This window comes from Babjeviella inositovora (assembly GCF_001661335.1).
Source record: "Babjeviella inositovora NRRL Y-12698 unplaced genomic scaffold BABINscaffold_8, whole genome shotgun sequence".
Taxonomy (NCBI): Eukaryota; Fungi; Ascomycota; class Pichiomycetes; order Serinales; genus Babjeviella; species Babjeviella inositovora.
Genome location: NW_017566845.1, coordinates 527,253 through 553,546, shown reverse-complemented (window position 1 = coordinate 553,546; position 26,294 = coordinate 527,253). Strand labels below are relative to the sequence as shown.

The 26,294-nt window shown below is 50.8% G+C and overlaps 12 protein-coding genes and 1 non-coding gene across 13 annotated transcripts; 9 read left to right on the top strand and 4 right to left on the bottom strand.

The window, feature by feature from the left end:
- Nucleotides 1-971: 971 nt before the first annotated feature.
- Nucleotides 972-2,653, top strand: BABINDRAFT_149167 (uncharacterized protein). The gene is made up of 2 exons (XM_019127210.1): nt 972-2,422; nt 2,502-2,653. Exons 1-2 carry the CDS (start codon nt 1,136-1,138, stop codon nt 2,508-2,510), a joined length of 1,296 nt encoding a protein of 431 aa, XP_018984497.1. The 5' UTR covers nt 972-1,135; the 3' UTR covers nt 2,511-2,653.
- A 143-nt stretch (nt 2,654-2,796) lies between these two features.
- Nucleotides 2,797-3,777, bottom strand: BABINDRAFT_38070 (putative hydrolase; the record flags this gene model as incomplete). Its single annotated transcript, XM_019131851.1, has 1 exon — nt 2,797-3,777. One exon carries the CDS (start codon nt 3,775-3,777, stop codon nt 2,797-2,799), a length of 981 nt encoding a protein of 326 aa, XP_018984496.1.
- A 312-nt stretch (nt 3,778-4,089) lies between these two features.
- Nucleotides 4,090-4,687, top strand: BABINDRAFT_183642 (uncharacterized protein; the record flags this gene model as incomplete). Its single annotated transcript, XM_019131190.1, has 1 exon — nt 4,090-4,687. The coding sequence occupies one exon, from the start codon at nt 4,090-4,092 to the stop codon at nt 4,681-4,683; it is 594 nt and encodes a 197-aa protein (XP_018984495.1). The 3' UTR covers nt 4,684-4,687.
- A 624-nt stretch (nt 4,688-5,311) lies between these two features.
- BABINDRAFT_162218 (uncharacterized protein) lies at nt 5,312-8,457 on the bottom strand. The gene has a single exon (XM_019129229.1). The coding sequence runs from the start codon at nt 8,072-8,074 to the stop codon at nt 5,405-5,407; it is 2,670 nt and encodes an 889-aa protein (XP_018984494.1). The 5' UTR covers nt 8,075-8,457; the 3' UTR covers nt 5,312-5,404.
- A 729-nt stretch (nt 8,458-9,186) lies between these two features.
- On the top strand, nt 9,187-9,507 carry BABINDRAFT_167696 (uncharacterized protein; the record flags this gene model as incomplete). Its single annotated transcript, XM_019130531.1, has 1 exon — nt 9,187-9,507. The coding sequence occupies one exon, from the start codon at nt 9,187-9,189 to the stop codon at nt 9,505-9,507; it is 321 nt and encodes a 106-aa protein (XP_018984493.1).
- Nucleotides 9,508-9,542: 35 nt separating this feature from the next.
- Nucleotides 9,543-10,022, top strand: BABINDRAFT_162217 (uncharacterized protein). Its single transcript, XM_019129228.1, has one exon. It carries the CDS (start codon nt 9,684-9,686, stop codon nt 9,942-9,944), a length of 261 nt encoding a protein of 86 aa, XP_018984492.1. The 5' UTR covers nt 9,543-9,683; the 3' UTR covers nt 9,945-10,022.
- Nucleotides 10,023-11,141: 1,119 nt separating this feature from the next.
- BABINDRAFT_38277 (aminopeptidase P) lies at nt 11,142-13,256 on the top strand (the record flags this gene model as incomplete). Its single annotated transcript, XM_019131864.1, has 1 exon — nt 11,142-13,256. The coding sequence occupies one exon, from the start codon at nt 11,142-11,144 to the stop codon at nt 13,254-13,256; it is 2,115 nt and encodes a 704-aa protein (XP_018984491.1).
- A 226-nt stretch (nt 13,257-13,482) lies between these two features.
- Nucleotides 13,483-15,804, bottom strand: SGD1 (Sgd1p; the record flags this gene model as incomplete). The annotated part of the gene is made up of 3 exons (XM_019131852.1): nt 13,483-15,303; nt 15,376-15,609; nt 15,688-15,804. 3 exons carry the CDS (start codon nt 15,802-15,804, stop codon nt 13,483-13,485), a joined length of 2,172 nt encoding a protein of 723 aa, XP_018984490.1.
- Nucleotides 15,805-17,025: 1,221 nt separating this feature from the next.
- Nucleotides 17,026-19,035, top strand: BABINDRAFT_8754 (uncharacterized protein; the record flags this gene model as incomplete). Its single annotated transcript, XM_019132853.1, has 1 exon — nt 17,026-19,035. The coding sequence occupies one exon, from the start codon at nt 17,026-17,028 to the stop codon at nt 19,033-19,035; it is 2,010 nt and encodes a 669-aa protein (XP_018984489.1).
- A 286-nt stretch (nt 19,036-19,321) lies between these two features.
- Nucleotides 19,322-21,487, bottom strand: STT3 (dolichyl-diphosphooligosaccharide--protein glycosyltransferase subunit; the record flags this gene model as incomplete). The annotated part of the gene is made up of 1 exon (XM_019132852.1): nt 19,322-21,487. One exon carries the CDS (start codon nt 21,485-21,487, stop codon nt 19,322-19,324), a length of 2,166 nt encoding a protein of 721 aa, XP_018984488.1.
- Nucleotides 21,488-22,070: 583 nt separating this feature from the next.
- Nucleotides 22,071-22,352, top strand: BABINDRAFT_38080 (SNARE domain- containing protein; the record flags this gene model as incomplete). The annotated part of the gene is made up of 1 exon (XM_019131853.1): nt 22,071-22,352. One exon carries the CDS (start codon nt 22,071-22,073, stop codon nt 22,350-22,352), a length of 282 nt encoding a protein of 93 aa, XP_018984487.1.
- A 529-nt stretch (nt 22,353-22,881) lies between these two features.
- Nucleotides 22,882-25,674, top strand: BABINDRAFT_149083 (uncharacterized protein). The gene has a single exon (XM_019127209.1). It carries the CDS (start codon nt 23,303-23,305, stop codon nt 25,481-25,483), a length of 2,181 nt encoding a protein of 726 aa, XP_018984486.1. The 5' UTR covers nt 22,882-23,302; the 3' UTR covers nt 25,484-25,674.
- Nucleotides 25,675-26,221: 547 nt separating this feature from the next.
- BABINDRAFT_t248 lies at nt 26,222-26,293 on the top strand. The gene has a single exon. It is a non-coding gene; the product is annotated as a tRNA-His (tRNA).
- Nucleotide 26,294: the final 1 nt, after the last annotated feature.

Below are 26,294 nucleotides of genomic sequence, written 5' to 3'. Positions count from 1 at the left end.
GATCCTTGTCCATAGTAAACAGAAATATATATCCCAGTTTCGTCTGAACAGCCATTTCTGGTTTTCTCTCCGGAGTTCCGCTGGCCGTTTTATCCGCCGCAGCAAAATCCTCTCCTGCCAGTGCCGTCTAGCCGGGCTGACTAAAATAATCCAAGTTAAAGTCCTATAGGCAAAGTTAGCCACCTCACACAACCAGATAATCCGTCATTGCCGATCTGGATAATGAGCAAGAAATACTTTTGCCACTATATATAATTTGACATCCCAGGGTCACAAGACCAGCGCTCCGGAAGCGCCGCACATCCGGCATACGGACCGTCTACGATCCTTTAGTAAGCAGCCAATGCCAGCGTTTATCTGGCAAGAGGATCTGTGGTATTGGGCGTCAACAGTATCAGTCTTCCTAAACACGATAATCTGAGCATCCAGATATAGTTATTAACAAGCAGAGGATACATCTCTGATCTTAATAGACAAACACATCTAGCGAAACACACCTTTTTTTGTTGTTTACCGGCGCTAAGACCGATTCGACTCTGCCCACGTTAATGACACCGGCGCAATGACTGAGCCATCTGAAAATGTCGCTGAAACGGTGCCAATCAACGTAGGATCCTCCGAAGGCTCCTCCCGGGTTCACTCCCCCGAAATGGCCTCCAGGACTCCCAGGGCAGCCAAGCCCGAAGACACGCCCCCAACACAGCAACTTCCTTCCCCCGTGTCCCAGCCATCTCTAATCGAAGAAGAAAGCAACAGCAGCCAAGCCGCAGACGAATCTCCAACCATCAGACCCGGAACCAGAGGCATAGACTACCCCGCATTCGATGTTTCACGACACGGATTCTTTGGCGATGAGGATAACCGGGTCGAGGATTCCGCCGCATCCATTCTTGCTGCAACCCCGGCCGAACCCACCGTGCCGATCACGATCACCGCCACTTCCTCTAACCGGATCCCGTCCACAGCTGAGCGTACTGCCACTGCGTCTTTGCTCGAGGATATCCTTCTGGCGTTCACCGACAGAATCGCCGCTGCCGAAAATGCCGGCTTAGACGATAGTCTGAGCGCCACCCGGAACGCTCCCCAAACCGCTACATCTGCGACGAGTGCTCCACGACCAAACACCTCCGGATCGATGGGGTCCGACAGCTCGGAGGAAGCCCGAAGAATTATTGTCACCGTCAACTATATCGTGGGAGAGAATGTGGGTTTGAACGATGGTAGGAGAGGCCAGCTTGTACTCTCGGTGCCCGACGTTCCTGCCTCGCAAAACGTGCAAGAGTTGATCACCTTTGCCACCAGTGTGGCCCTTCGTGCGTTTGTCACCCGTGAGCCCCCCAAGAAGGGAGGCTGTACCACGGAGGAGTTCCTACAGCTTACAGTTTTGGACCAGGAGCAACTTAGTGAAGAACAGAGCCTACCATGCTCGATATGCTTTGAAGATTACGAATTTCCAACCACGAAGAAAAGAGACTTGGAGACGGCGGAGGGGGGTGGGAGGACCAAGAGACGGAAGACCAACAACGGGATGCCAGTGAATACGGCGGTTTCTGAGACACCGGTAGAGACTGCAACTGGAGTAGAAAAGCCAGCGAAGGAGCTATTGTCCGAGAGCACAATAGCCTTCGAGCACGAACCCGTCCAATTGGAATGTTCTCATCTCTTTGGACGGTCCTGTTTGTCGGAGTGGTTGAAGGCTAACACTACATGCCCCTTGTGCCGCCACCAGGTTGTAAAAAGTTCCGAAGCCTCGGCGGTCCCGGTGATCCCACCAATCTTTGTGGTTTTGCCCAACTTGTCCGAGTACTACCGTGACGTATTAACCCAGAGAGGCGGGCAGCCTAATCTCCTCGTGTTGAACGGTAACCATCAATTGACACGGGACAACATCCGAAGACTAACGGGGTTGGGTTACTTGATTGCGGTGAGAGATGACGATGGGTCTGTGATCAGAGCCCACCTTGGTGACGTGGAAGGGACTGAGGGGAACAACTCGGATATCAGATCCAGACTTTTCCGGTGGAGCGAGCTCTCTAGACTCGGTAGACCTGGTACCAACTCGTCCGAGGCTGATAGAACCGTAGACTTGTCGGTTCCCAACACGCAGGGTACCCCAGCGTCTGCTGAGAGCACGGCGCCTCCAAGCAGATTAGGTCTTCCTCGCGTGCGCCAGTTTTTCGATAGATTGATCGGCGATATCATGGGAGGCCCCCAAAGAGGGGTAGGACTTCCTGGTAGACGGTTGGACATGCTTTTCCCGGGAGAATCGCCGACGGGGATCCCGACCAGACCGTTTGATATGCTTCTCCCAATGGGTGTGGCCAGTCGAAGAACCGCTGACGGGGTTCACACTTTCGGCTTCCGGGGCGAGAACTACGATGAGATGCCGAGGCAAGAATCGGCGGGTAGCCTGAACGGAAACGCAGGTACCGCATCCTCTGATGCCCTGCCAGATGATACCGCTGAGGAAAATGAAACAAGCGAATTGTTGTAGTCGCTTTGACGGCTGATATCCGTGTATATACGGTTACCGATATAGTGATTAATTTTTGGGCGTAACCGCGTGCTTGTGGGACTGCCAGTTCAACTTTCTTAGACTAGAAGCTTGGAAAGCGTATGGTTCAGGGTCTAGTTTTGTATTAATTGACGAGCTTTACAAAAATGAGGGGTGGCCTACAGCAAGCTAAAACAAGTAAGCAGCTATTACAGGACTGGTGAGCATTTACTAAATTCGTAGATTAATGTAAGCGCGGGGCCTCCGGGGATCTTTCTATTTAATGACAATAACGTATGTGTTTATCCCTGAACAAACGCAGCCACGGACTCCATAAACTGTTTCGGTTTTTCGGTGATCAACCAGTGACCAGAGTCAAACTCTTCGTACGAATAGCCTGGGAAGTACGTTTCAAAATCCTTTAAAGTCTCGTCGTTGACAAAGGTGGAGTGTTTGGCCTTCAAGACCAAAGTCCCGCGGGTAAACTTTGAGCCGGCCACGGCTTCGGCGGGCCAGTCTCCAACAAGGTTGAGGAGACCGTCCGAGCCGTGGCCAAAGTAGTTGACCGGTAAACGAAAATGCACGTTACCGTCGTTGAAATCGATTGGAGAATCGATGGAGAGCGGCTTGTTGCTCAAATTAGCCATCAAGAACATTCTAACGTTTGGGTCCTTCTCATACTTGGCGATGATCGCCTCCGCCTCCTGTCTCCAGGTTTTCCTGGAGCTTGGGATTTTGGCTTTCTCCACCTCCTGCATCGCCTTCAAGTTCTGATCAAAGCTCAACCCCAACCTGGCCCCCACTGGAGAGTTGTCCACAACCACAAGCTTATCCACAAGGTGGGGAGACAACAATGACACGAGCATGGCAACCTTGGCCCCCATAGAGTGGCCCACCACCGTAAACTTTATGTTTTCGCCCTTGGTGGTCTGCAACTCAGTTTCCAACAAGCTGACAACATCCCTGGCCATGGCTTCATAGGTGAAGGGTCTCGCGTGGGGAGAGAGACCATGGTTACGGAGGTCCACGGCATAGGAAGGAGCCACCAACGCACGCGACAAGCTCTTACCGACTGATTTGAAGTTCTGCTTACTACCAAAAAGTCCGTGGATAAAGATAACCGGAGCGTTGGGACTGGATGAGATGTCGCCAGCGGTGACGGTCTTGGGGGTCAAGTTCTCGTAACTAAGAGAAATGGGGCATCTGGTTGGTAGATTGTGAATAAGCCTGACTCCTCGCTTCGAAACGGAAGTATAGCTCCTTGAAAAGACGGACACCAACATCTCGGCTGCGTAGCTAAAAAGTCTCGGTAGGGGGAGGGTGCATCTGAGAGGTGGAGTCTTTGAAGCTAGTATTTCCATACAGTGGGATGTGAGAGATCCAGAGCTGGCCTGCATACCAGCTGGGGGCCTTGTCCTGTGTCGAAGAGTATTCAGAATTGATCCCAGGCACTGCCATATGTAACTTCGAGCTAACAGGAGTTTCTGTAGACAGAATACTAACCTAGGCCAGCCCATATACGGACTATGCCTCGGATTCGCCAAACTACCCAGAGCCTTTTAAATCCAAGCCATTCCGATGATTCGGACTTTGAGATGACCAGTTTTGCTGATGATCCCATCGACGAGGCAGACCAGTCGGCGGTGATAGCCAAGCTCCAGAGCAAGATTCTGAAAGACTTGGTGTTCTACACCAACAGATTGTGCTTCTTGTTCCTAATCCAAACCCCACTTCTTATCTTTGCTCCAAAGGCAATGCACAAATCTGTTGGTGCAGGCGTGCCTATAGTGTCCCGGATTCTCTCCCTCCTTTGTTTCTTCAGCATCTTGCTCACCTGTATCGACCTCAAGTACGATCCCAAGGATTTGCAAAGCACTTTTGAGAGCCTGTTGGAAACCTCGCGGCGTTTGTCATCAGTCCGGTCCATGTTAAGCCGCAACAGTGGCTATATATTCAACAAGTACTGCATCAACGGGACGAATGTGCTAATGATGGCCTTAGTCTGTCTCTCAAACTGGAGATTTTACCAGCTGGAGAGTGGGTCGGCATTGGCTGCTTGGGTTCGCAGTTACTACATGTTGTGTGTAGTTGACTTTGTCATCGGGCTTTTTGTCAAGCGATGGTTCGGAGGGTTGATGAGCGATGTTGGCGAGTTGGAGAAATTAAAGTACCACTTTAAGAGTGTTTGAGGGATGTACAACTGGGAATTGGCGCTTTACCTTAGCAGATCTGCCAGAGGGGTCGAAATTATCCTTCGGCAGTGGCCTGAAGACTACTATTGTCGGGCCAGTGCCTGTAGGTAGACTATCATCGGTATCTGCTAAATACGGCTTTAAGATGCAGCTTGGCTTGACGACCTACATGCAGTTTTTATTACCTGTTACCTCCCTGACGTTGCAGTCGTGCTATAGTCGCAATGTTGACTCCACTGGGATTGCCGTTTCCGTTCCCAATATTGCTCAGTGAAAACGCAACAAATATCGCCTGGGTTTTGCGCCGATTTTTAACGTTACCCAAAAAAAAAGCCTGTCCGGTAATTGTACAGACCCTGAGATTACCACGACAGTTGCTCTACACAGGTTATACCGCAAGCGTTCCGTAAAGTATAATTCCATCACATTGAAAAAACCCTGTAATTGAGTAGACCTCTCTAGACAAATACCATCGTGTTTTGAGTTCAGCGATACATACCAGACACTCAATTGGCCCAAAACCACCTCCGGTAGCTTTAAGGTAAGAGTTTGGAAAGTAACAACTCACCACGTCAGGCACGGCCAGACTACAGCAATCCAAATCATATCCAACAACTCATTGTGGGTGAATGCTAGTTTTCGAACATCTTGCGACCTGCCTTTTCTAACGCTTACGTTTTAGCTCTCAGAGATGTTGACATATACTTATTAATATCTATTAGGAATTGAGAAAATTCATCCAGTTTGCCGGGGATTCCGGCCGCGAGCCGAGAGGGGGCGTCCCTCTGGTGCGCCCTTCCACGCGCATCGCCAGAGGCATACCAAACAACCCTCCAAAGCCGCCAAACGAGAGGCTATCCCATTCTGCCGTTGCTCCATTGGACGTGCCCATCATCTCAGAAGACGCATATGACCCATTCGTCAGAATAGGTGTCAGGCCATCCATGCTAGAATTACCCGGCCCTCCATTCTCCTCGCCATTCATATCCCCGGTCAGAAAAAAGTCAAATGCCGGGAATAGCGAGCTGGGCATGAACAGAGTCACCGGTGGCATCTCATTGATGAGTAAGTGGATATCGGGGAAGTCGTCAACTTGGAACTTGAAGGTATCATTCACCGGGGACATTGATCTTTCGCCGTTTAGATGGGAAACAAGAGGGGCCTGGGATGGAAGCTGAGGAGGTTGGACCAGAGACGGAGTCCGAGAATGCAGTTGGGACTGGCCGGGTGGCTCAGCTCGTAACTCTTCGTGGCCATTTCCGGGGTAGCCCGGACGAAGAGTCATTTGCGGATGAAAGAGATTCTCGTGTTGGGCTCTGCGCTCACTGCTTTTCAGTAACGACGCAGCGGAAAGGGGAAGGGCGGGATAGGAAGACGTGATAAACGACTCTCCCGAACTTTGCCTATCCATAATGTTCCCGATCGCAGTGACGCTCCTGTTGTTACTGAACACTCTCTTAGAGTGGTCGGTAGCAGTTGTCTTGGTCTTGGACCGCTTGTGATTCCCTTTCTTGGCAATATTGGTGGTGCTCAAGATGGCCTCAATAATCAACACCGAAAGCCTGGCAAAGCCCCAGATGTGGCCTATGTTTCGCAACGCGTCAACAAGAATGTTCAAGCACTCAAGAGCCTTCCTTTTGTGCTCGAGAGCCTCAATGTTGGTTACCTCTCCCGATTGGTCCAACAAGCGATCACCGGTACTGTCGCCTCTCAAAGTCAGGGACATGATCATACTCGCACTGAACAACGTGTAGCAGATGAACGACGGACAGTACTTGAGCTGGTCATATTGGAGCATTGCCTGGGCAATCACCGTGGTCATATAGGCCGCCTGGTAGGCGATGCCCTGCGAGGGGTAGTCCGTTTTAGTCGGATCCCCTTCATGGGTTTCGGGCAAGCCCTTGGACCGGCGGAGAATGTTGGAACGGTGAACTAAGCACAAAATGGAATAATACTCGACGTTAAGGAGGAGCAGGACGTAGCTGGCAATGGGGTTTTCCTCGTGGCGCCTTGTGTTTTCTGCTTCGTTGGATGGAAGAAACTGTAACAGTGAGGGGAGGTTGTTAAACCAGTTACTGAGAACCAAGTCGCAGTGCTGGATGACGGGGATCTTGTTGTTGGCCTGGAGATTGGACGCACGCACCAGGTACTGCTGTTTGATAATGATCCCGGTAATTTCTGAAAGTTTGATAAGTTCGATAAAGAACTTGGCTTCGAGGGCACCGGACTCGAAGGGTGGCGCGCGCACCAGCTCCCCCTTATATATAGTGTCCGATTCGTCAAAGTCCAGCTCCACTAGCATCGGAACGTCACAGTCATCGAGATCTATCGCCACCGGCCGCCCAAAGGCAAGCGCTACCTGACGGTCACGCACAAACAAGCACCACCAGACCTTTCGCCAGATCTTCTTCTCCCAGTTTTCCATCGTGGCGGAATGAGAGACGTCCCTTTGGAAACCAAAGCCGAGAGAAAGCGAGATGGCGATGCGACACCAGTAGAAGGAGTTGCGACTGACGTCATCCGGCCCGTCCCAGAACCACGAGAGGAGGAGGAGCGAGCGCACGACCGTTATGGGGTCCGTTTCGTACGAAGAGTCGTACAAGGACTTTGCGCGTTTATAGAAGTCAAGCGAGATTCCGTCGCGGTCTCTGTTGGGGAACTCTGTGAACATGAGCGAGTTTTTGTTGACCACACGAGACCCCGCCACACAGAGTGAGTGAATGAGCAAAAGCGACATGGGTCTGGAGGTTGGCTCTTCGTTTCCAGTCAGATACGAGTCCATGAACTGCTTGTAGAAATGGGTGCGGTTGAAGATCGGAAGGATCGGGTGGATGTATGTGAAGAAGGCCTCAAACATTTCCAAGCAACAGGCCTTGGACGGCGTGATGAAGGCACCCCGGAGCTGGAGAATCTCAAGCTCGAGTGGGTCAAGGAGTGGAGAGTTTAACACTGCATCCACGGGGTGCTGAAGTGTCTCGATCGCGGCGCTGTGTAGAGACATATTCTTCGGGGTTTGGGGGGTTTTCGGGGTCGTAGGGCCGGCGAAGGTGTGAGGCGGGACGGGGACCGGCTGAATGCCCTGTTTGGGATGCAGGACCGCTGCCAATGGTGCTGGAGTTGGGGCTGGCGTTTCATACTCTTCTTCCGGTTTGGGGCTATTCACCAACTCGGCACTCCGCGCTTTCGCCTTTTTGGCATCTGGAATGAGACATTCGCAGCCAAAGGTAACGCAGTTGGAGCACGGCATCTGGTCCATTACGTTGCAACGGACTTTGCGCGAGTGGCAGACCTGGCAGGCGCGCGAGGACCTGGGTCTTTTGTAGCGTGTAGGGATGGTTGTGGTTTCAGACTTGACCGCCGGTGAGGCGCCTTCAGCGGGTGTATGCATTGGTAGTTGAGCAGCAACTGATGAGTGGAGCAGAAGATGAATCTGAGATCTAGGGCTAAGGGGAATATTTGATGCCACTGACAAAGTCTGTTGGGGAGGCTCGGATATTTAATTTGTACAGGGCAGCACTGTGTGATATAAATATAGCCTTGAAGAGTCAAAAAAAAAAAAAAGATGTTCCTCAGCTGAGAATAAACTAATCAGGCCTCTGATCTGAAGTAGACGGGGTGCTAGCAGGCTGAGATGGTGGGAGCTGCTCTGCTGGTAAGATGGGATATAACACGTAAAATTCTTTCGATAGATTTCTCTTGACAAAAAATCACTCAGTCTTGCAGTTATTTAGCTCCGCTTATAAAAAGTGTTGGGTATCACATATTTTTTTTCTCCATAGTTCGGACTCTAGGCACTAAAAGTCGAGCGGAGTGGCTCGTACCCGTTCAGGTTTGACGGAGTTACGGCGTGTGCGGCACGGTTAGTGGTGGCGATACTGCCTGGGGTTATTAGCTCACAGCGAAACAGGCACGTGAGTTTTTCAGCGATTGCTTACACCGTATTCAACGCATATAAGCGGATGCCGTCAGTGGTAGAAATCAATGGAGATAGCTCCGAGATAGGGCTACTTCGCGTAATATCGGAAATCCGTGAGGGTTAGAACCGGCTTTTTATTACGCCGAAACAAGTGTATATATTTAAATTCCCTTCCAACCAAGGTTTCCTGGGAACAGTGGACCGGAGCTCCCTCGGTATAGTGACACTGAAAATAAGGCGTATCCGTGAACCCGGCATGACGGGTTTACGGGACATTATGCGTGCAGGCGACCGGGTCTAGGCCTGGATATTAGGCGTGTTACTCTTCCACCTATCACTGTTGGGTCATAAATTTCTAAGGCATGAAAGCAGAGACTAGCGAATATTCATGTTAGTCCATGACAAGACGATGAAAGTGGGATTCAACCTCTTGAATTCTATGGTTGAAAAGTGGAAAGGGGAAGGCAGAAAACGGAAAGAGGAGAGCGAAAGGTGGAAAGCGAAAACTGTCAAGGTTGTGATATGAAGCTTCAAAGTGATATAAACGAATGGTGTGACATCAATTCATCGCTTCGGTCCGAAACATGCATTGTAACTTAATCATCTACGACTCAATATCCAAGTCGGCCATAAAGCACGACGGATTTAAAATCATTAAAAGCGTAGAGCCTCCTGCAGAGTACAATATCAGCACCCTTCACCTCGATCGCTTTCTTCTCAAAGAGCTTACGGGGCTGATTTTTCTTTTAAAGGACCATATCGCCTTCCTCTCGCTGAGAAAGCGTGTCTCTCAAATTACACCCAACATGAGTGTCCGGTATATGATGCAAGTAGCCATTCCGACGCTGGAAAATCGGCTGACGGCTTTCAATCAGTATGCATTATCTTTGGAGCGTCGCATTTAGAACTTAAAATTTCGGGCTTTTATCGGGTGAATATTTAGTATCCACTATGAGACGAGGGACCACAGTCGGAATCAGATTGCTTCCCGGATATGCCTCTGAATGGATACGTGCTTCCGGTTTCCCGGGGTTTCATTCCACAGTCTGATAGCCGTTGCAGATTGCGGGGTTCAAAAAGTATGAATCATAACCTAGGGCCTAGGTGCTCTGCGGTATCTAAACACCATTCGCCAGGGGGAAGTAATAGACTAGGTACCAAAAAAAGTGGAGTATCAGCCCCTCAAGTATCGACAGCGGATACTCCCCCAAATTCTGGCATTGACATCTCCGCATATAAGTGTAGATCTACGTACGCTATTTTGGGGTTTGACTGTTCCTTGTGGTTTAAGGACTGTGCTTCAAACCCACCAGGCCGACGAAAGGAAACTGCCAACAACTAGACTACTTCCGGTGTCGCACGCGATAAGATATATTCTGCTCCCTCTATTGCCGTCATTTCAAACTCATGCGCACAGACGCATCTACTATGGCCCAACAAAACTTAGACGAAAATTGATGACGCTGATTGCACTCCCTTCCCACATAACACCTGGTATAGCCACTTTTGATAAACCTTAGCTGTCTCCTATGAGATACTCCTTGTGTACGCCATACACGTAAGTCTAGCCATTTTGCATAAAACAGCAACGGTCTATGTACGTAACCTTTGTGCGAGTTCCACCTAATTAATTAGCCGACTGAATTAGTAGTTTCCCCACCAGGAAATTTGCCTTAAGACCTACGATATGTTCTCTAATATACGTCCGTCTCAGAGTCATGCCGGCCCGTACGTTACAATCAAGATCTAACAAACGTAGTCATAACCTAAGTCTTGGCTGGCAAACATTCAGATAGTGAATATTTGAGAAAGGCACTGGAAACCCATACCTTTCACAAAAGCTAAACCTCAACATTATGCATGCAACAAATCGAATCATAGTCTCTACCTTTGATTGCCATGATAAAACCATTGAGTAAACAGTAACATAGTTGAGAAGGGACACCTCCCAGAGACACTATCTGCATGAAGTGCCACTTTGTAGACCAGTCAAAAAAAAAAAAAAAAAAAAAAATGTGGCATTTCACATCCTAACCAAATAACTCGTACCGTCCCATATTTTGGCATCAACCTTATATATTACCATGCTTTTGTGAATCACCTTCAATGAAATTCACCATTGAATATAAACCTCCATTTTGGAATGTGCAGAACCCGCAGCCACCCCGATGGGGCCACCTTTTGCGCCGCACAACTGCCTATTCTGGCGCCATGTCTCCAGCCTCCACCAAACCACCCTTTGCCATTATAGTTGAACAGCCGTTCTTAGACCTTAGCTTTCAGATAATATAGACTATTGATCCAAATGCTAAACGAATCATCCCCTACGCAATGAAAATAGACAAGTGCCACCTAATAATGCAAGTCGTGCGCTGCACGGCACCAGCCCACTTGTCCTCCGCGTTCGCAGCCACACCTCTCAACGGCTCTCGATTACGCAGCATTTTCCGCACGAGCGCACGGCTATAAAATCAGTTTCGCCTCTTGCCAGCCTCCTCCTCCTCCCTCCCGCCCAATCCCTTTCTACCTACCCATTGTCATGTCTTTAAGAAGAGCCCAGTGCGACAACTGTACGTGCTCTCCCGGTCTCCTTTCCCGCCAGAACAAGCGCTCAATCTCGTTTGCCAAACAAATTTCACTCCGCCGCCGCTCCTCCCAGTCACCAGCGCCCGGAACCGAATCCACCAAAACATCCCGCCGAACCCCCTCCATCTTTTCCTTTGCCACCTGTGACCAGCAAACCGGCGAGTACGACGAAATGAACACCTCCAACCGCCTTAACGCATTGCGCCGCCAGATGGCCGCGCACGACCTCGCAGTGTACGTGGTGCCGTCCGAGGACGCGCACCAGTCCGAATATGTGTCACTTGCGGACCAGCGCCGCGAGTTCATCTCGGGCTTCTCTGGAAGCGCCGGGGTGGCCGTTGTGACGCGCGACATTGCGTCGCTCAACGCGGAACCCGAGGGCCTCGCGGCGCTCTCCACCGATGGCCGCTACTTTGCACAGGCCGCCAACGAGCTCGACTTCAACTGGACCTTGTTGAAGCAGGGTGCGCAGGGCGTCCCGACGTGGCAAGAGTGGACTGTCGCCCAGGCCGTGCAGCAGGCCAAGGACACCGGCAAGGAGACGCGCATCGGCATGGACCCTGCGCTTGTCTCGCACGCGCAGGTGCAGAGCTTACAGAAGCTCTTGGCGGAGCAGAAGGCCGAGAACTTGGTCCTGCTCGTGGGAGTCAAGAATCTTGTGGATGCCATATGGGAGGCCTTTGAGCCGTTGCCCGTCAGACCGCTCAATCCTATCAAAACTTTGGCAGACCAATACACCGGCGAGACCAGCGTCGCAAAGCTCGCTACTGTCCGCGCTCTGTTGAAGGAAAACGCCGCCAGCGCCATCGTGGTGTCCGCTTTGGACCAGATCGCGTGGTGTTTGAACCTCAGAGGGTCGGACGTTGAGTACAACCCGATCTTCTACGCCTACTTGGTTGTGACCGAAGATGCCGCTACGTTGTACGCGGACAATTCGGAGGACGCCACCCGATTGGGACCAAGCGTCCAAGAGTATCTTGCAGCCATCTCAGTGACGGTTAAACCGTACAGTGCAATCTGGACCGATCTTCCAAACTTGTCCAAGACCGTTCTCTTGCCGTCAGGTTCGTCCTGGGCGGTCCAGTCGGCGCTCACTGCCTCCACCAAGGCTATGAGGTCGCCGCTTGATGACCTCAAATCGGTCAAGAACGCCGTGGAACTCGCAGGCTTTGCCAGTGCCCACGAAAAGGACGGCTTGGCGCTCGTCAAGTTCTTTGCGTGGTTGGAGGAAGAGCTCACGGTCAAGTGTTCCTTGATTGATGAGGTCGCAGCCGCCGACAAGCAGCTCGAGTTCCGCCAGGCGTCCGGTGAGACGTTTGTTGGCTTGTCCTTTGAAACGATTTCGTCCACTGGGGAAAACGCAGCCGTCATCCACTACGCGCCAAAGCGTGGCGAGTGCAAGACTATCAACCCCGACAAGATCTACCTCAACGACTCGGGGGCGCAGTTCCTTGACGGTACCACCGACACCACGCGCACGTTGTACTTTGGTGACTCGAAGAAGCTTGCGCCCGAGCAGGCCGCGAACTACACGCGCGTGCTCCAGGGCAATCTCGCGTTGCAGGAGGCGCGCTTCCCCGAGGGCACCACCGGCTACCAGTTGGATGTGCTCGCACGCCAGTTTCTCTGGAGCGATGCGTTGGATTACAGACACGGCACGGGTCACGGCTTGGGCTGCTACTTGAACGTGCACGAGGGGCCGATGGGTGTGGGCCCGCGCCTCAGCTACAACGATGTCGCGTTGAAAGCCGGTAATGTCTTGTCTAACGAGCCGGGCTATTACAAGGACGGCGACTACGGCATTCGCATCGAGAATGTGATGTATGTTCGCGAGGTGACCGGGGAAGATGGTAGCGCTTGCCGCTTTGGCGACAAGAAGTTCTTGGAGTTTGTGAACGTGACGATGGTGCCATACTGCCGCAAGCTCATCGACGTGTCCTTGTTGAGCGTTGCTGAACGTGCCATTATTGATGCGTACCACCAGAAGGTGTGGACGACGTACGAGGGCAAGTTGGACAAGGGTACTTATGCCCACCAGTGGTTGAAGAGAGAGACCGCGCCGTTGTAATGGATTTTATTTTTAGTTTTGCTTAAATGTAGAGCTGATAAAGTGGAGGAGCTACAGCTGGTAGGTGATAAGGCTTGGGAAATGCGTGTCGTTGCTATCAGGTTGATGTATCACGGTGTGTACCATTGTGGAAAGTGACAGAGAGGCATCAAAACGGCTGATCTTTTCACCTAGTATTCTACGCTACAATATCCAACTGATATAGAGTATTTACATTTTCAATACACTAGTCCTCCTCGGTGTTTTTCAAAAACTCTTCAATCACATCGCACATAGCATCGCACCCCCACTCGACCCTGCGACGCTGTTTCTTACCGTTGATAGTGGCACTAGCACGCACCTTTTCCTGCAAAAACCACGGCATGGCGCGCAACAACCGCGTGCGATCCTTACACTTGACCAACTTCTGGATCAAGAGCGTTTCATCATAGCGCACATCGTGCATCTTGCTCTTGTGCGCACCGCCGCCGACGGCGGGGATCTCGGACTTCTTCCCCACCATGTCAAGGAACGTGATAAGCAAGAGCTCCGCGAAGATAGTGGTATCGGAAGAAGCGCCCACAAACTTGATGTCATCCAAAATGTGCAAACTCAAGGCGCCTTCCGAAAATAAAAACCCGTAGAAACGCGCCAAGTTGAGGATTCGTCTCAACTTCGCATCGTCATCCAAGTCCGCGTCATCAAACTTGTCCTCATCCTCGTCGTCGCCGTCTAGTTCGGCAACCAAGTTCCAGAAGGCAAACTGGAACGTTTTTCTGGTGGAATGGTCGTCACAGAGCTTCACGGAGAGAACCCCGTAGTACGGGTTCCAGCTGGGCTCGACCCCGGTGCAGTGTAGCAACACTCGCGGAACCTCACGCTTCTGGTTTTTGGTCAAGTTCAATTTGTCAAGCTTCGCCACCGCGTCCATGTAATCGGACGCGGACATGATGGAGATGAAGATGGCGCGGCGGATGTCGGTGTTCATGCGCTGTGCGCGCGCCAATGCCATCCAGTTCGGCTCCGCAGTGTCTAAAATGTCTTGTACCTCCAGAGGCGCCGTGGCTACGTCCGCGTCGCGTTTCTCCGCGCCCTTCCACGCAGACCCTACAAGCCACCATTTCCCCCTGCTCCCGATGCTGTGGATATCGTCCAACGACACCGCGATCGGGTCGTTAAACTTATTGTTGTTGATTCCCGCGAGATACTTCTTCATCCGCGTCACGAGTGGCTGCGACTCATTTGTCTTCATCTTGTTGTTTTTCAAGTTGATGACTGTCTCCACGAGGAACTTCGTGCGCGCATTGGTAGCCCCCACACCCGCTTCGCCCACCGCACTCTGCAAGTCTGCGATAATCTCCTTGAGCGCGCCCGGATCGTCGCTGCGCATCTGTGACCCGGCGTTTTTGATCAATCTGAGCAATAATTCAGTGTTCAATTCGGTGATTTCTGAGATAAGCATGCGGATCATGTCATAGAGTAAGCGGCACGAAACCACTTGCAAAGAGTAACACCCGACCAAGAGCGAAAGCAAGTTAGAGCACTCCTTCCCAGCCCCATTCGCCACAGCCCCGGCGTAGTACTTGTCAAACCTCTCCACAAGCGTCTGGATGAAGAACGCTCCAAACTCTACGCCCTGGAGACGGAAAAGCGACGCTACAAGCGCAGCGTGGAGAATCACAAAGTTGTCGAGAAGACGCCCCTGCGAGATGATGCTGTCCAAGACAATGTCGGTGATGCATTCGTTCACCACTTGTCTCGGGTTGTCGTGGTACAACTGGTGCACTTCGTTGGATATGGTGCTGATGTTGCTCTCCCCGAGTCTGTTCAACGGCCCCTTGATGGCTCTTCGGAGCTGGGTGGTGTCCGACGTGTTGACAAGCATCTGACGACGCAAGGCTGGGGGGATGTATCTGGATGTTTCGCCCTCTGTAGCGGTGGGCTCAGTCGCTCTGACAACCGGAGCCACGTACGGGTTTTCTTTGACCCGTGGGCCTTCCTCCTCGCTTTCATCATCCTCGGAGTCAAAGTCACCCTCACTTAATTCGTCGTCAGACCATGGTAAGGCCTCCCTGACTTCTTTGGCTTGTCTGTTGTATTCTGCCTCGTCTGCCGCCGCGGCAGTGGCCTCCTCATCAACTTCGGACTCTTCCTCAGATTCTTCAATCTCCTCTTCCGAACTAAAATCAAAGTTTAACCCATCAAGCAACCCCCCAAGTCCGTCATCATCGCCCTGGGTGGACAACTTTCCGTCCTTCAAGCCCAACTTTTTGGCATAAAAGTCCATATCTTCTTCATCTCGCTTTATGAGTTCACGGTCGTAATCAGAAATTATCCGTTTGTTCTTTGGTTTCTTTTCCGATTTCTTCTCAGTCTTTTTAGATTTCGTTGCTTTATCAGCCTCCTTTTGGGGGAGTTCAACCTTTTTGGTAGCCATGGCATTATCGCCTACCTCAACCTTCTTTTTCGCCTTCAATGCCTTCAACGCCGCCATTGCGTCTTCCACGGTTTGTGGTTGATCGCTGTCGTCTGAAAACCCCTCATCAGAGAAGCTAATATCATCGTCCATCTCCTCGTCGTCGCTATATTCGTCCAGTTTCACAATCTTGAGAGCGGAACCAGGAGATTTTTTCTGTGACTTGGCAGCGGCTAATAGCGCCATTGTTTTTTCCATGGCGCTTAAAGGGGGCAGCGAGGTTTTGTGGGAGGTGTTGGTGGCCTCGTTGAACGAAACGGCCTTCTTGGCTGGTGCCTTCGTATGCGGCACAGTTTTCTTCTTGCTCAAATTGACTGCCTTCTTCTGCTTCTTTTCCATCCGCTCCTCCTTTCTTTTGTCCTTTCTGCTGACCTGGGGCGCGCGCTTGCGCTTCTTGTAGTTGGAGGCGTCACCCTTGAGGTAACGGCTATCACCGGACTCGTAGTCACCCTTGTCCTCTTTGTTTCTGATTTGGTCCAATAGCGAACCGGGTAAGCGGATACCGCGCGATTCTGTGTCTTGAAAACCGTTCATTTTATGCTTGAAGATTGTGAGATCAAATGGTTTTGCAATGGGACAGAAATATTTATGTAGGAGCTCATCGCGGAAAAATTTGGCACTGAAAAGTTTCGCCCAATCGGGCGCGGTAGAGGAACGACTTGTAACTATTGTGGCTGTTTCCATGCCTTTTAGTCTATATGTGGGGTTCTGGGATCAAAATAACTCGGTGTGATAGCTTGTATATTATTTTAACCAATAATTATTGCACTGTTCTGTACTTCATGTATATAGAGCACATATTGAGTGTCTATGGTTTACAGAGCGGTATTACTATAGGTCATGTGTGACACTCCGTAAGCGTGGCCTTACTCCTTTTCTTGCTTTTGAGACCACAAGGCTCAAAAAAAGATAAATACAGAGCTTTATTTTCTTTTGCAATGAAGTTAAATATTTTTCCTTTGGTACTTTTATCCCTTTTAAATGCGGAAAGCTTTACGCCCGCAACTATAACACGAGGTTAGGTATCAGGCTCAGCAACCACATCTCACATTTGTAATTCCAAGCCCTCCAGACCCATGCTAAACTTCCACTGGATTCCATACTTGTATAATTTAAATAAGCCGTGGGGCTGAATTTATTCTCACCCTCCATTTTTCACTCGAACCTCAACTCATTTACGGTATAGGATTCCGCCTCAATCCTGCACGTACCTGACGTACGATAGTTTTACGATTGTTTTTTTGGCACTATAGCCCATAATCTCCATTCACCTAGACTATGTTAAATCCCCCTTAGTCTCCTACCACATACAGCATGGATGCCACTCTATACCTCGGTAAAGGCAACCACCACACCACCAGCGCTCTACCCAGGCGTATCCTTCTGCTCATCCTCTCTGTGTCCTGGGGTTTCCTCTTCCTTATTCTCATTGCGCTCGTGGCTGTCATCCCAGTTGACGCCATCGTCCAACTGAAAAACTCGGTATATATCTTTAACATTTTTGTGATTGTATCTGTGTGTGCATTTTTCATCGTGGTCACTCTCAGTATATACTTCAGCCGGCTCTTCCAGTTCAGGGCCGCCATCGAGGACATTCCCAAGCACTACATCCCTATCACCGAGCAAGATTTGGGCGATAAGGTGTTCCACTCGATTAAAGAGAGTCTCGAGCGCACGCGAGCGGCGTTGGTGTCGCTAGGCCCCAAAGACATCCACTTGATCAACCATCCAGGTTTATCGCCTCCTGCCTATACAGATGATACTTTGTCACGAAACGAAAAACACGACCCCCACGACTTTGCCCTAGATCCAGATATCCACGATGCTATGAGTACCCTCCCTCCAAACTTGGTCTACGAAGACGTGCTCCGCTCCATCGGGGATAAAATCAAGTTCGGCGACCACCATTTTTTCAACTTGGAGATGGCCATTCCCGCATACTTCTCGTTCCGCGAAATCTTTTATTTCCTCGGGGAAAGCCACTTTCACGACCATCCCCAGCAGGCGAGGGTAGAGGAGCTCATCGACGAGTTGGTTGATTTGTACGAGCATCTCCGGTTTAGCGGGCAGCCCATCCGACTGGACCAGTTTGTGGACTTTATGGCGTTGCTAATCATGTTTCTTCGGTACATTTCCGTGGCACAGAACAACGAATCTGACGACGACGACGACTACCCCAACTACGACCCCTTGTCGGTGGCTACCACTACGGGGATTCCGTCTATTTCTGGGTACTCTATATCCGATAAGGCTCCGTCGAGCTGGCAGCCGCAATCTCGCACGAATCTAGCCGGATACCAGTCCTCAGTCAGTGCGATGCGTCTTCCCAGAAAGAGTTTCGGAAACCGGTCGGACTTATCGTTTGACCTTCATGACTTTCTCAACCATCCCCGTGGTTCGTTTACCGGAAACCTCATGGATGTCAACACCATTCCCAAGTTGTTTGTGGGCTCCCAGGCCGACGAAACGGGCTCCGGTGTGTATCAGGTGGCCAGAAGGAATAGCCCCGCGACGGGCGAGCAATCGGAGGTGTTTAGGAGGAGTAAGGGGGCGAGGAGTGTTTGTCTGGATTTAATTGATGATCGGTCTAGCGGTGACGATTCGGTTTACAAGTTCAGAGGGAAAGCTTCCAACCACAAGAGACCACCGTCTGTGGCAAGACACGAGTCGGATTCATCAGGGCTATCCGTTAGGCGATACTCGCCGGCTAAGGGCCGGACCAATCCGTTTGAGAGCTCAAACTCCAATGGGTATTATTCCCAGTCAAGCACCAACTACGACATACCATACTACTCGAGACGGTACTCCGGTAGTAGTTCCGATAGACTGGTTGTTGTTAAACCTCGAGCCGAAAGCCAGTGGGAGGTTAGGCCACGTGAAGGGTCTGCTTCCTCGTCCGTGCGAATTTCTGAGCTTGTGATACCGCTACATCAGACGGTCAGTTACCCTGAAAGCAGCAACTCCAGATCATACGATGGGGATACCCTGGAGAACGATTCAGCGTACCATTCGGCTCCGCGGCTTCCGGCCCAAGACGATCGTCAACCAGATTCTCGATCAGCCTCGCCTCAAAGGAAGAGGGATCGGTTGAGGGGAATCGCGGATTTTAGGCGGAGTCAATACAGAAACTCCAGGGATTTCAGCGATGGAACTGAGGATGTTGGTATCGGCTCAACTGATGAAGAGACGGCCAGTCCATCGGCCGAGCGAATGAAACGGAAAATCAAGAGAGTGTGGGGGAAAACACGGGAGGACTATCTGTTCCCATCTGCTACGAACCTCTCGTCTCTACGCTTTAAGAGTGTCCGAGAGGAAGAGCGGTGAGAGCATATTGTAATTCTTATTCGGAGCTTGGGAGTGTAGCCAAGGTGAGAAATACCAATTAATGACCAAGCAATCCTGTGAAGGCGCTAGGAGAGTTAGGGGTGATTATGCATGGTACCAAATAACAAAGAGATTGGAACAAGACGCCCGAGTGTCTCGTTAACCTGCTAACTCCCGTATTTCATAGTCTTACCCCCAGATGACTGACACTCCCCCCGTGTCTACCCCAAGTTCCTCGTTTTATATATTTCTTAGCTTTATTGTCGTATATATACGTTTTACAAGATTAGAGCTCTCTCAAGCCAACCTCTGGCTTCTTGGCACTTCTGTTTCTGCCGCCCTTGGCCTTTCTCTCAAAGCTGCCAGCCTCCTGCAAGTTTCTGCCGGCGTTGTCGCCCTTCTTGACCTGGTAGACCCTGACAATCCAGTTCTCGGAGGTAAAGACCTCTTCCAAGGAGTCCAACTCAATGTCCTTCTTGGGAATCACCTGGTTTCTGACCCTGTCGGTAGCGGCCTGCATGCCAAACACCTCGTGGTAACGGTAGTAGGATAACTTGTACATCAACGAGTTTTGCATGGTCTGCGAAGCCTGATCGTCCACCTTGTACTCGCCTCGAGCGGTGAAGAAGCTTCTCTCACTAATGTCCTCCGGCCAGATGCCCTCAGAGATTCTAACCATCCACAAGAACTTGTTAATGTCGTCGCCAGAGTAGCCTAACAAACCCCCGAAGATCACAAGGACGTAGTCCACGTCGTGGTTGACCAAGATTTCGTAGGCCTTGTCTTCCGGACTGCTCATCGCCTTACCGACGGTGGCAATGTGGGTGTTGTTCCAGGTGTTGTTGTCGACGAGCGTGGTACGGTCAGCCATCCCACCAATCTGGTACCCGTAATCCCACCAGGCCATGATTTTGGCGTCTTCGGGAGAGTTCATTCTCAACCAGTAGTACGCCTCCCTGTAATCGTCAATGATCGCCTGCGACCCGTCCGGGTTTCTGGAAGCAAGCACGACCGAAGGCGAGGAGTAGGCAGTGGAGGAGACCCAAGTGCAGTGGTAGACAAAGAAGCAAAGATAGAAGCCGAACGACATAATCACAATCATTCTGGAGAGGAGCTGGAATATCCTGTCCTTCCTGGTCTCTTCACTGGTGGCAGCAAGCTCTCTGAGGTTCAAGTAGACATCGAACAACTTGGAGATGGCGATGGCACCGCACACACAGATGACCGGGGTCAACACCAACATTAATCTGATCATGACACCGGCAAAGTAGGAGCACAACACAGAGTAGATGATCACAAAGACGTGTTCGTTGGCCAAGTCCTGGAATAAGAGGTAGATCCCCGCTGGGAACAACCAGATCAAAAACTGGGTGTCAAAGAAGAACGCCGGCCAGGCGGTCGGCTGGTGCTCGGACACCGACGCAATGATTGGAATGTGGAGCTTGGCGTAGCCAGTATCCCACAAGGAGTAGAAACGGCCGGTCCACGGCGCGATGAGGCCGGCGGCGGTCAACGCAAACAAGCCGGAGACCCCGAGCGCGATGATCAACACCAAGGAGACGGTCAAGAAGGTCTTGAACTGCTTGGAGGAGGTGCTGGACTTGACGTAGTTACCAAACGCAACCAACTGGATCAAGCCAAACACCCCAAGGGCGGCCATGTGATCGTTGGATCTGATTGGGAGGAAGCCGACGAACGGGATCTGCATCGAGGCCAAGGTCCCCAAGGCGTACCAGGTGGTGTAGGCGACATAGAGCTTGGCGGAGTATCTACCCATCAAGATCAACACAAAGATGTGGAGCGGGATCAAGTTCGTGATGAACACGTACCCACCCCAAGCAGCCACCATGTAGAAGTAACAAAGCGCAGACAACGCGGACCAGAAGATGGAGCCGAGCTTGCACGCCTTGATCCAGAGATAAAAGGTGGTCATCAACAAGGTGATGGCGATGGCTTCGTTATCGTAGGACCCGGCGACCGAGCGCGAGATGTAGCCCGGCGCAATGGCGATGAGCGCCGCGGCCAAGAGCCCGGCCCCACTGTCCTTGAGCTCGGAGGTGAAGAGGTAGGTGGCGTAGGCGGTTAAGGCAGAAAATGCCGGCGCGAGCAACACACAGATGTTACGAATGTCAATCGGCATGGAGAGCTTGCGCAACACATGCCAGATGGCACCGGAGGTGACCATGAGGCCAGGGTACAAGGTCCCACCAGTGACTCTGCCCAAGGGGTACCAAGTTCTGTCGTCGAACCAGTTGAGGAAATCATTGAAGTTGTTTTCCACGAGGTACTTGGTGGCACGGTAGTTGAACCATGGATCGAACTCGTGGATGATGGACTCGAAACGAATCACCGAAAACAACCGCGACGAGATGGCAGCACCGGCGATCGAGAGGATAATCACCACTTTCAACGCAAAAGCGGTAGTCTGAAGCACAGACGTCAGCGGTTTCATTGGATAAAGTGTTGTGTTTGGGGGGGAATTGAGTGGAAGGGGGCACAGGTGCCTTTTTGAAGAGTCGCCAAAGACGTGTCGTGTTACTTTGCCGGCCGAATCGGGGCGGTAAGGGCACGACTTAGGAGTAGACTCTGTAGTGGTATTGGAGCTACCAAGGACAGGTTTGTAGCGGGGCCATAATAATCGGGTTCTTATTTTTGATTCATTAAATAGAGTTGGGACGGCTAGATAGATTTTGGGCCACCTGGGAGGAGTAGAGGACTTGTGGGCTGTGTCTGAGCTCAAGGCACGTGTACGGCTGAGAAGGAAGGTTTCCGAGGAAGAAGTCCGCCCAGGGAGGTGTCAGTCGAGATTTATCTCTGTCAATATATGATCAATTAAAGCCTCATAGCTACACGAAAATAGTAATTCTATACCATTTCGCCTTTCAATGCTTGGATTGCTCCTATCTAACTGCCAGTACCTTCCTGCATACAAGCCTATTCACCATGTGTTGCCAGACTTCCGGCGGCTCTCCACGTATACATCACCGTTGCCTTCGCATATGATTTAGTCTGCTACAGCTCTTGACCCAGAAACCATGAGCTATTCCCAGGAACAGCAAAACGACTCCCAATTTAACGCTTTGGCCGGCAAGCTTGCCACGTTGAGAGGCATCACCAGTGATATCAACAGCGAGGTGAACGCTGACAACGCGTTGCTTGACCACTTGAACAACGGAATGAACAGTTTGTTGCACAGTGTGAAACACACAAGTTCGCGGTTGGTCCGTGCCTTAAATAGTGGGAACAACATTTGGCGCAATGTCGGCTTGGCGTTGCTAGTGTTCATTGTGTTGTACTCGGTTGTGAAGATATTCTAAACGGGTGAAATGATAGCGGTATGCCAGGGAAAGGGGGTGCTTTACCGGTCCAAACAACGGGGAATGTGATCTGTGACAACCAGCGGCACCGTTGGCGAGAGGCTTGCCGCAGATTTTAACGGAAAAGGGGCGGAATCCATTTTGTAAGTGACTGCCATTTGAAGATCCTCGGTTGGAACCTCTTGTATAAAGAGTAACACCTGCCCCCACAGACTTGACTGAGATCGCTAGCCTGCTTATGCAATACTTAGCTGAGTAATACGAGCTTTAGACGGTTATTTCTCCTCTGTACCTTAGATATCAATATATCCAGGGGCACCTTGTGAATTGGCCATGTATACACTGTAGCTATGTGTAGCCCTTTGAAGCTAGGTGTTGGTACATCTATAATACACGACTAGTGGTGTTGATGGAAAATATTCCATTTATTTGGGTAGAGCTTCTATACGGAATTAGAGGCTGAGAATATTCCTAGAAGGTCCGGGATTGCTTTTAGCCATTTTCATAACGTCAAACTCTCCGATGAGCTTCAACCATATTTTTGTCTCAGATTCTATCCAACTATTCCACCCCTCCGGTAAGCTGTGATTATGCGCCCTAATCTCGGACAGTGGTCGGCTTTAGTTCTCTTCTGCCGATTTCCGATTGCCACCTACCAAGTACATAATGATTCAGATGGCTGTTACCGTATACATGGCATGGCGATGTAACCTCCAGCCCTATTTTGGCTGTGGCGCACCACCGTCTGGCTGTGGCGTTTCCCTCTTTGCCCTGGCGGCTGGATGTTGGGTGCCGGATTTCGCCATTTCTCGCGTCGAAATTGAGCGTCCTCATCGGCGTCAGCATTGCATGGTAGACCTATAGCCGTCATTAATTTATGCAATATACATAGCGCAATAACAGAATTTCCACACTTACCGAAACCTGTCACATATTCAACCGCCATCTCTATGAATCTGAGCTCCCAGTATACGGAGAGTGACTCTCGGCAGAACGAAAACACCTCACAAGCAAACACCTCCAATGCTGACGAGATACACCCTCAGCTGGACTCGTCAAACACAAGCGTTAGACAAGCCGAACACACACACACCACTGCAGATACCCATGAAGGCATGACGGGATCCGGTCCCAAGAAAACCAAGATAGGGGCTAGCGGAGTGACTACATTTATGGACGAGGGTGAAGGACTTGGGGCAGACTTGAAAGCCACCGGGGAAGCGCCGATCATGATTGGCGACTCCAAAGCGTTGAAGCAGTTCGACGGTGTTCGTGCTGGCTCCAACCCCGACGATTCGAGCGTGATTGACGAGACAAACGACCTTCCGTCGGAAATCACGTTCGAGAAGATCTCGGTTGCCAAACTGCGTACCCAGTCAGTGCAGTCGGTGCTTTCCACCACGTCGCTCCGAGCGTTGACCGGTTTCTCGCAGTTTGCACTGTCCCAGACCGAAGACTACCCTAACTCACAGTCATATGTCAACCTTCAGTCACATATCCAGGCCCCTGCGGTTTCCACCACGGCTAAGAAGTCCACCGTTGAAATCGGCACCAAAATGCCGTTCTACGTTGGTTCGGTGAGCGGTTCACACGACGACCTTACGGCCCAGGCGTTGAAGAAGCTCAACTTCAATCCCATCTTTGACGAAGAGAACCAGCAGGCGGCAATCTTGGGAAGCACGCTGTTTATTCCAAACACAACCGGGGGCAACTATACCCCGGCGCAGGTTGACTTGTCTTCGTTCGCCTCCTTGACCAGACAGCCCATATCCCACCGACAGACCCCAGTGTCGAACCAGAGCTCAGAGACGCTTTCCAGTTTAGCCTCGCGGCTGACCATCCAGCAAAGAGGCGGCCTTGCGGTAAACACGGCGCCTCCCCAGGGGCTAACCCAGCGGTTTCCCCTGGCCGTCTCGATGTACGAGCTGAATTCGTACTCCATTCCCTCACCCGCTGCTGCCTCAAGAATGGGCAATAGACCGAACTCTTCGACTACCCAGTTGGCCCAGTACCAGATGAATACCACCGTGTTCAATCCCACTCCTGTCCTAAGCCAGGGTCAGAATCAGAACCAAATCCAGGGAGTTTTCGGAAATGGTACTCAACCGACACAAAAAAGCCCGTTACAGTCAGTGGCGGCGTCTCTGAACGCCCCAATCCACTCACAAGCTCAAATTCAGCCTCAGAATACTGAACAGCCACAAGTTGCTTTATCTGGTGCACAGCCTCCAAATGGAACCAAAAACGGACAGAGTCAGACGGCGCAGTCACTAGGCGGTATGCAGAACCGGCTGTCACGTTCCCTGCAGTCTAGTCCGGGCCACTTTAGTCCTGGTCCGCCTTTCCACCCGGCTGCCCCCTCTTACAACTTGCCCGCGGACCCTAAACCACACTCGCCCATGGAAGAGCCAAGGGCACCAGCCAAGTCTTTGCAGCAGATGAAAGACCCCAGGAAGCCAATGTACTTGCCAGCGGTGTTGCGTCCGCCTCCAGAGATGAGTATTGATGTGAATAGTAACCTGCCGCCCCAAAACCAAAGGCACCCCGAGTTGGAAGGCAGCAACCCCCAAGAAGGGCTTGGTCCGCGGAGGCCGCAGAACCCCGGCCAGAACTTCCACAATACGCTCATTGCCTCCACGCTCCGCAAGCAGACCCTAACCTCAGCGTCCTCTGTCCGTTCTGTATCGCTGATCAGCACTCTTCGCGAGGAACAGCCGACGCGAAACCACTGGAGAAAGAACGAGTCGCGGGGCTCTTGTTCGTACTGTCTCAAGCAATTCACGTTCTTCACGCGTCGCCACCATTGTCGCCGATGTGGAGACTTGTTCTGTGCGGACCATGTGTCTCATTCGGTGAATTTGGACTACGAGGCTCAGTTTACCTTGGGCGGAGTCGGCTGTTTGAGCAAGGTGTGCGACTGGTGTATCCGAGACTACGAGGGCTTTGCCCAGTTGGCCCTCGAAGATATGAAAAGAGAACAGGAGGAGATTTTGGCGAAGCGGCAACAGCTGCAACAACGGCGGCAGCTGGTAGCACCTGGGAAGGAGGGGCCTAGACGGGATAGGCAATACAGTGTAGTGGGGGATAATACCGGGGTAATCCCTGCTGATTGGAGCTGGAGTTCCTTCTAAGAGGGGTTACGACTTTAATGAACGGAGGAGATATAAATACAGGTGTGGTTGCCGGACTAATAGTGACGTACAGAATTCAATAGCTTATTATCTCTCGTTATAAGGTATAGAGTAGGTAAAGGCTGAGAAAATTTTATGTAGAGAGGGTGTTTTTTATATTGACCAGCTCAATTAGAATGTAAATATCGTGGTTAAGCTGTAATTTGAGTATTCATATATACGGATGTGTTTGCGTCTACTCCGGTTTCCAGGTTAACTGGGTTTAGTGTGTAATATTGTTTATTCAGTGGAGTTTTATTTTAATTTTTAATTTTTATTTTAACCCAAATCATTTGCTTCATGATTCCATGAATACAAATACGCGTACATATATTGACTTGAAAATATTTTAAAAAAAGTATCTATCATTGCGTCTATGCAACATTCTAAATATATACAAACTTGTATTCTCCTACTTGAAAAGAGGTACTGAACTTTTTATCACCTATTGTCTTTACAATAATCCCGCAATTGCGCAGGCACCCGCATTTTCAGAGTATTTACCCCCACCTTAAGAAGCTACACGTTTACTTATAGTTGGATGTTTGACTGATTAATCCACAAAGTGAAAGCTGATTTTCTCTATCAGTGCTAACGAAACCCAGGACCAAGGGTACCATTTGGTAATTTTTTCCAGGGCAAATAGTCACTCTATCATGCGTCACATAATGGCTAACGCTCAAATTTCCTCATCGGTTGGCCGGTCTAGTATAGTGGTCAGTACACCTCTTTGTGGCAGAGGAAACCCAAGTTCGATTCCTGGGACCGGCAG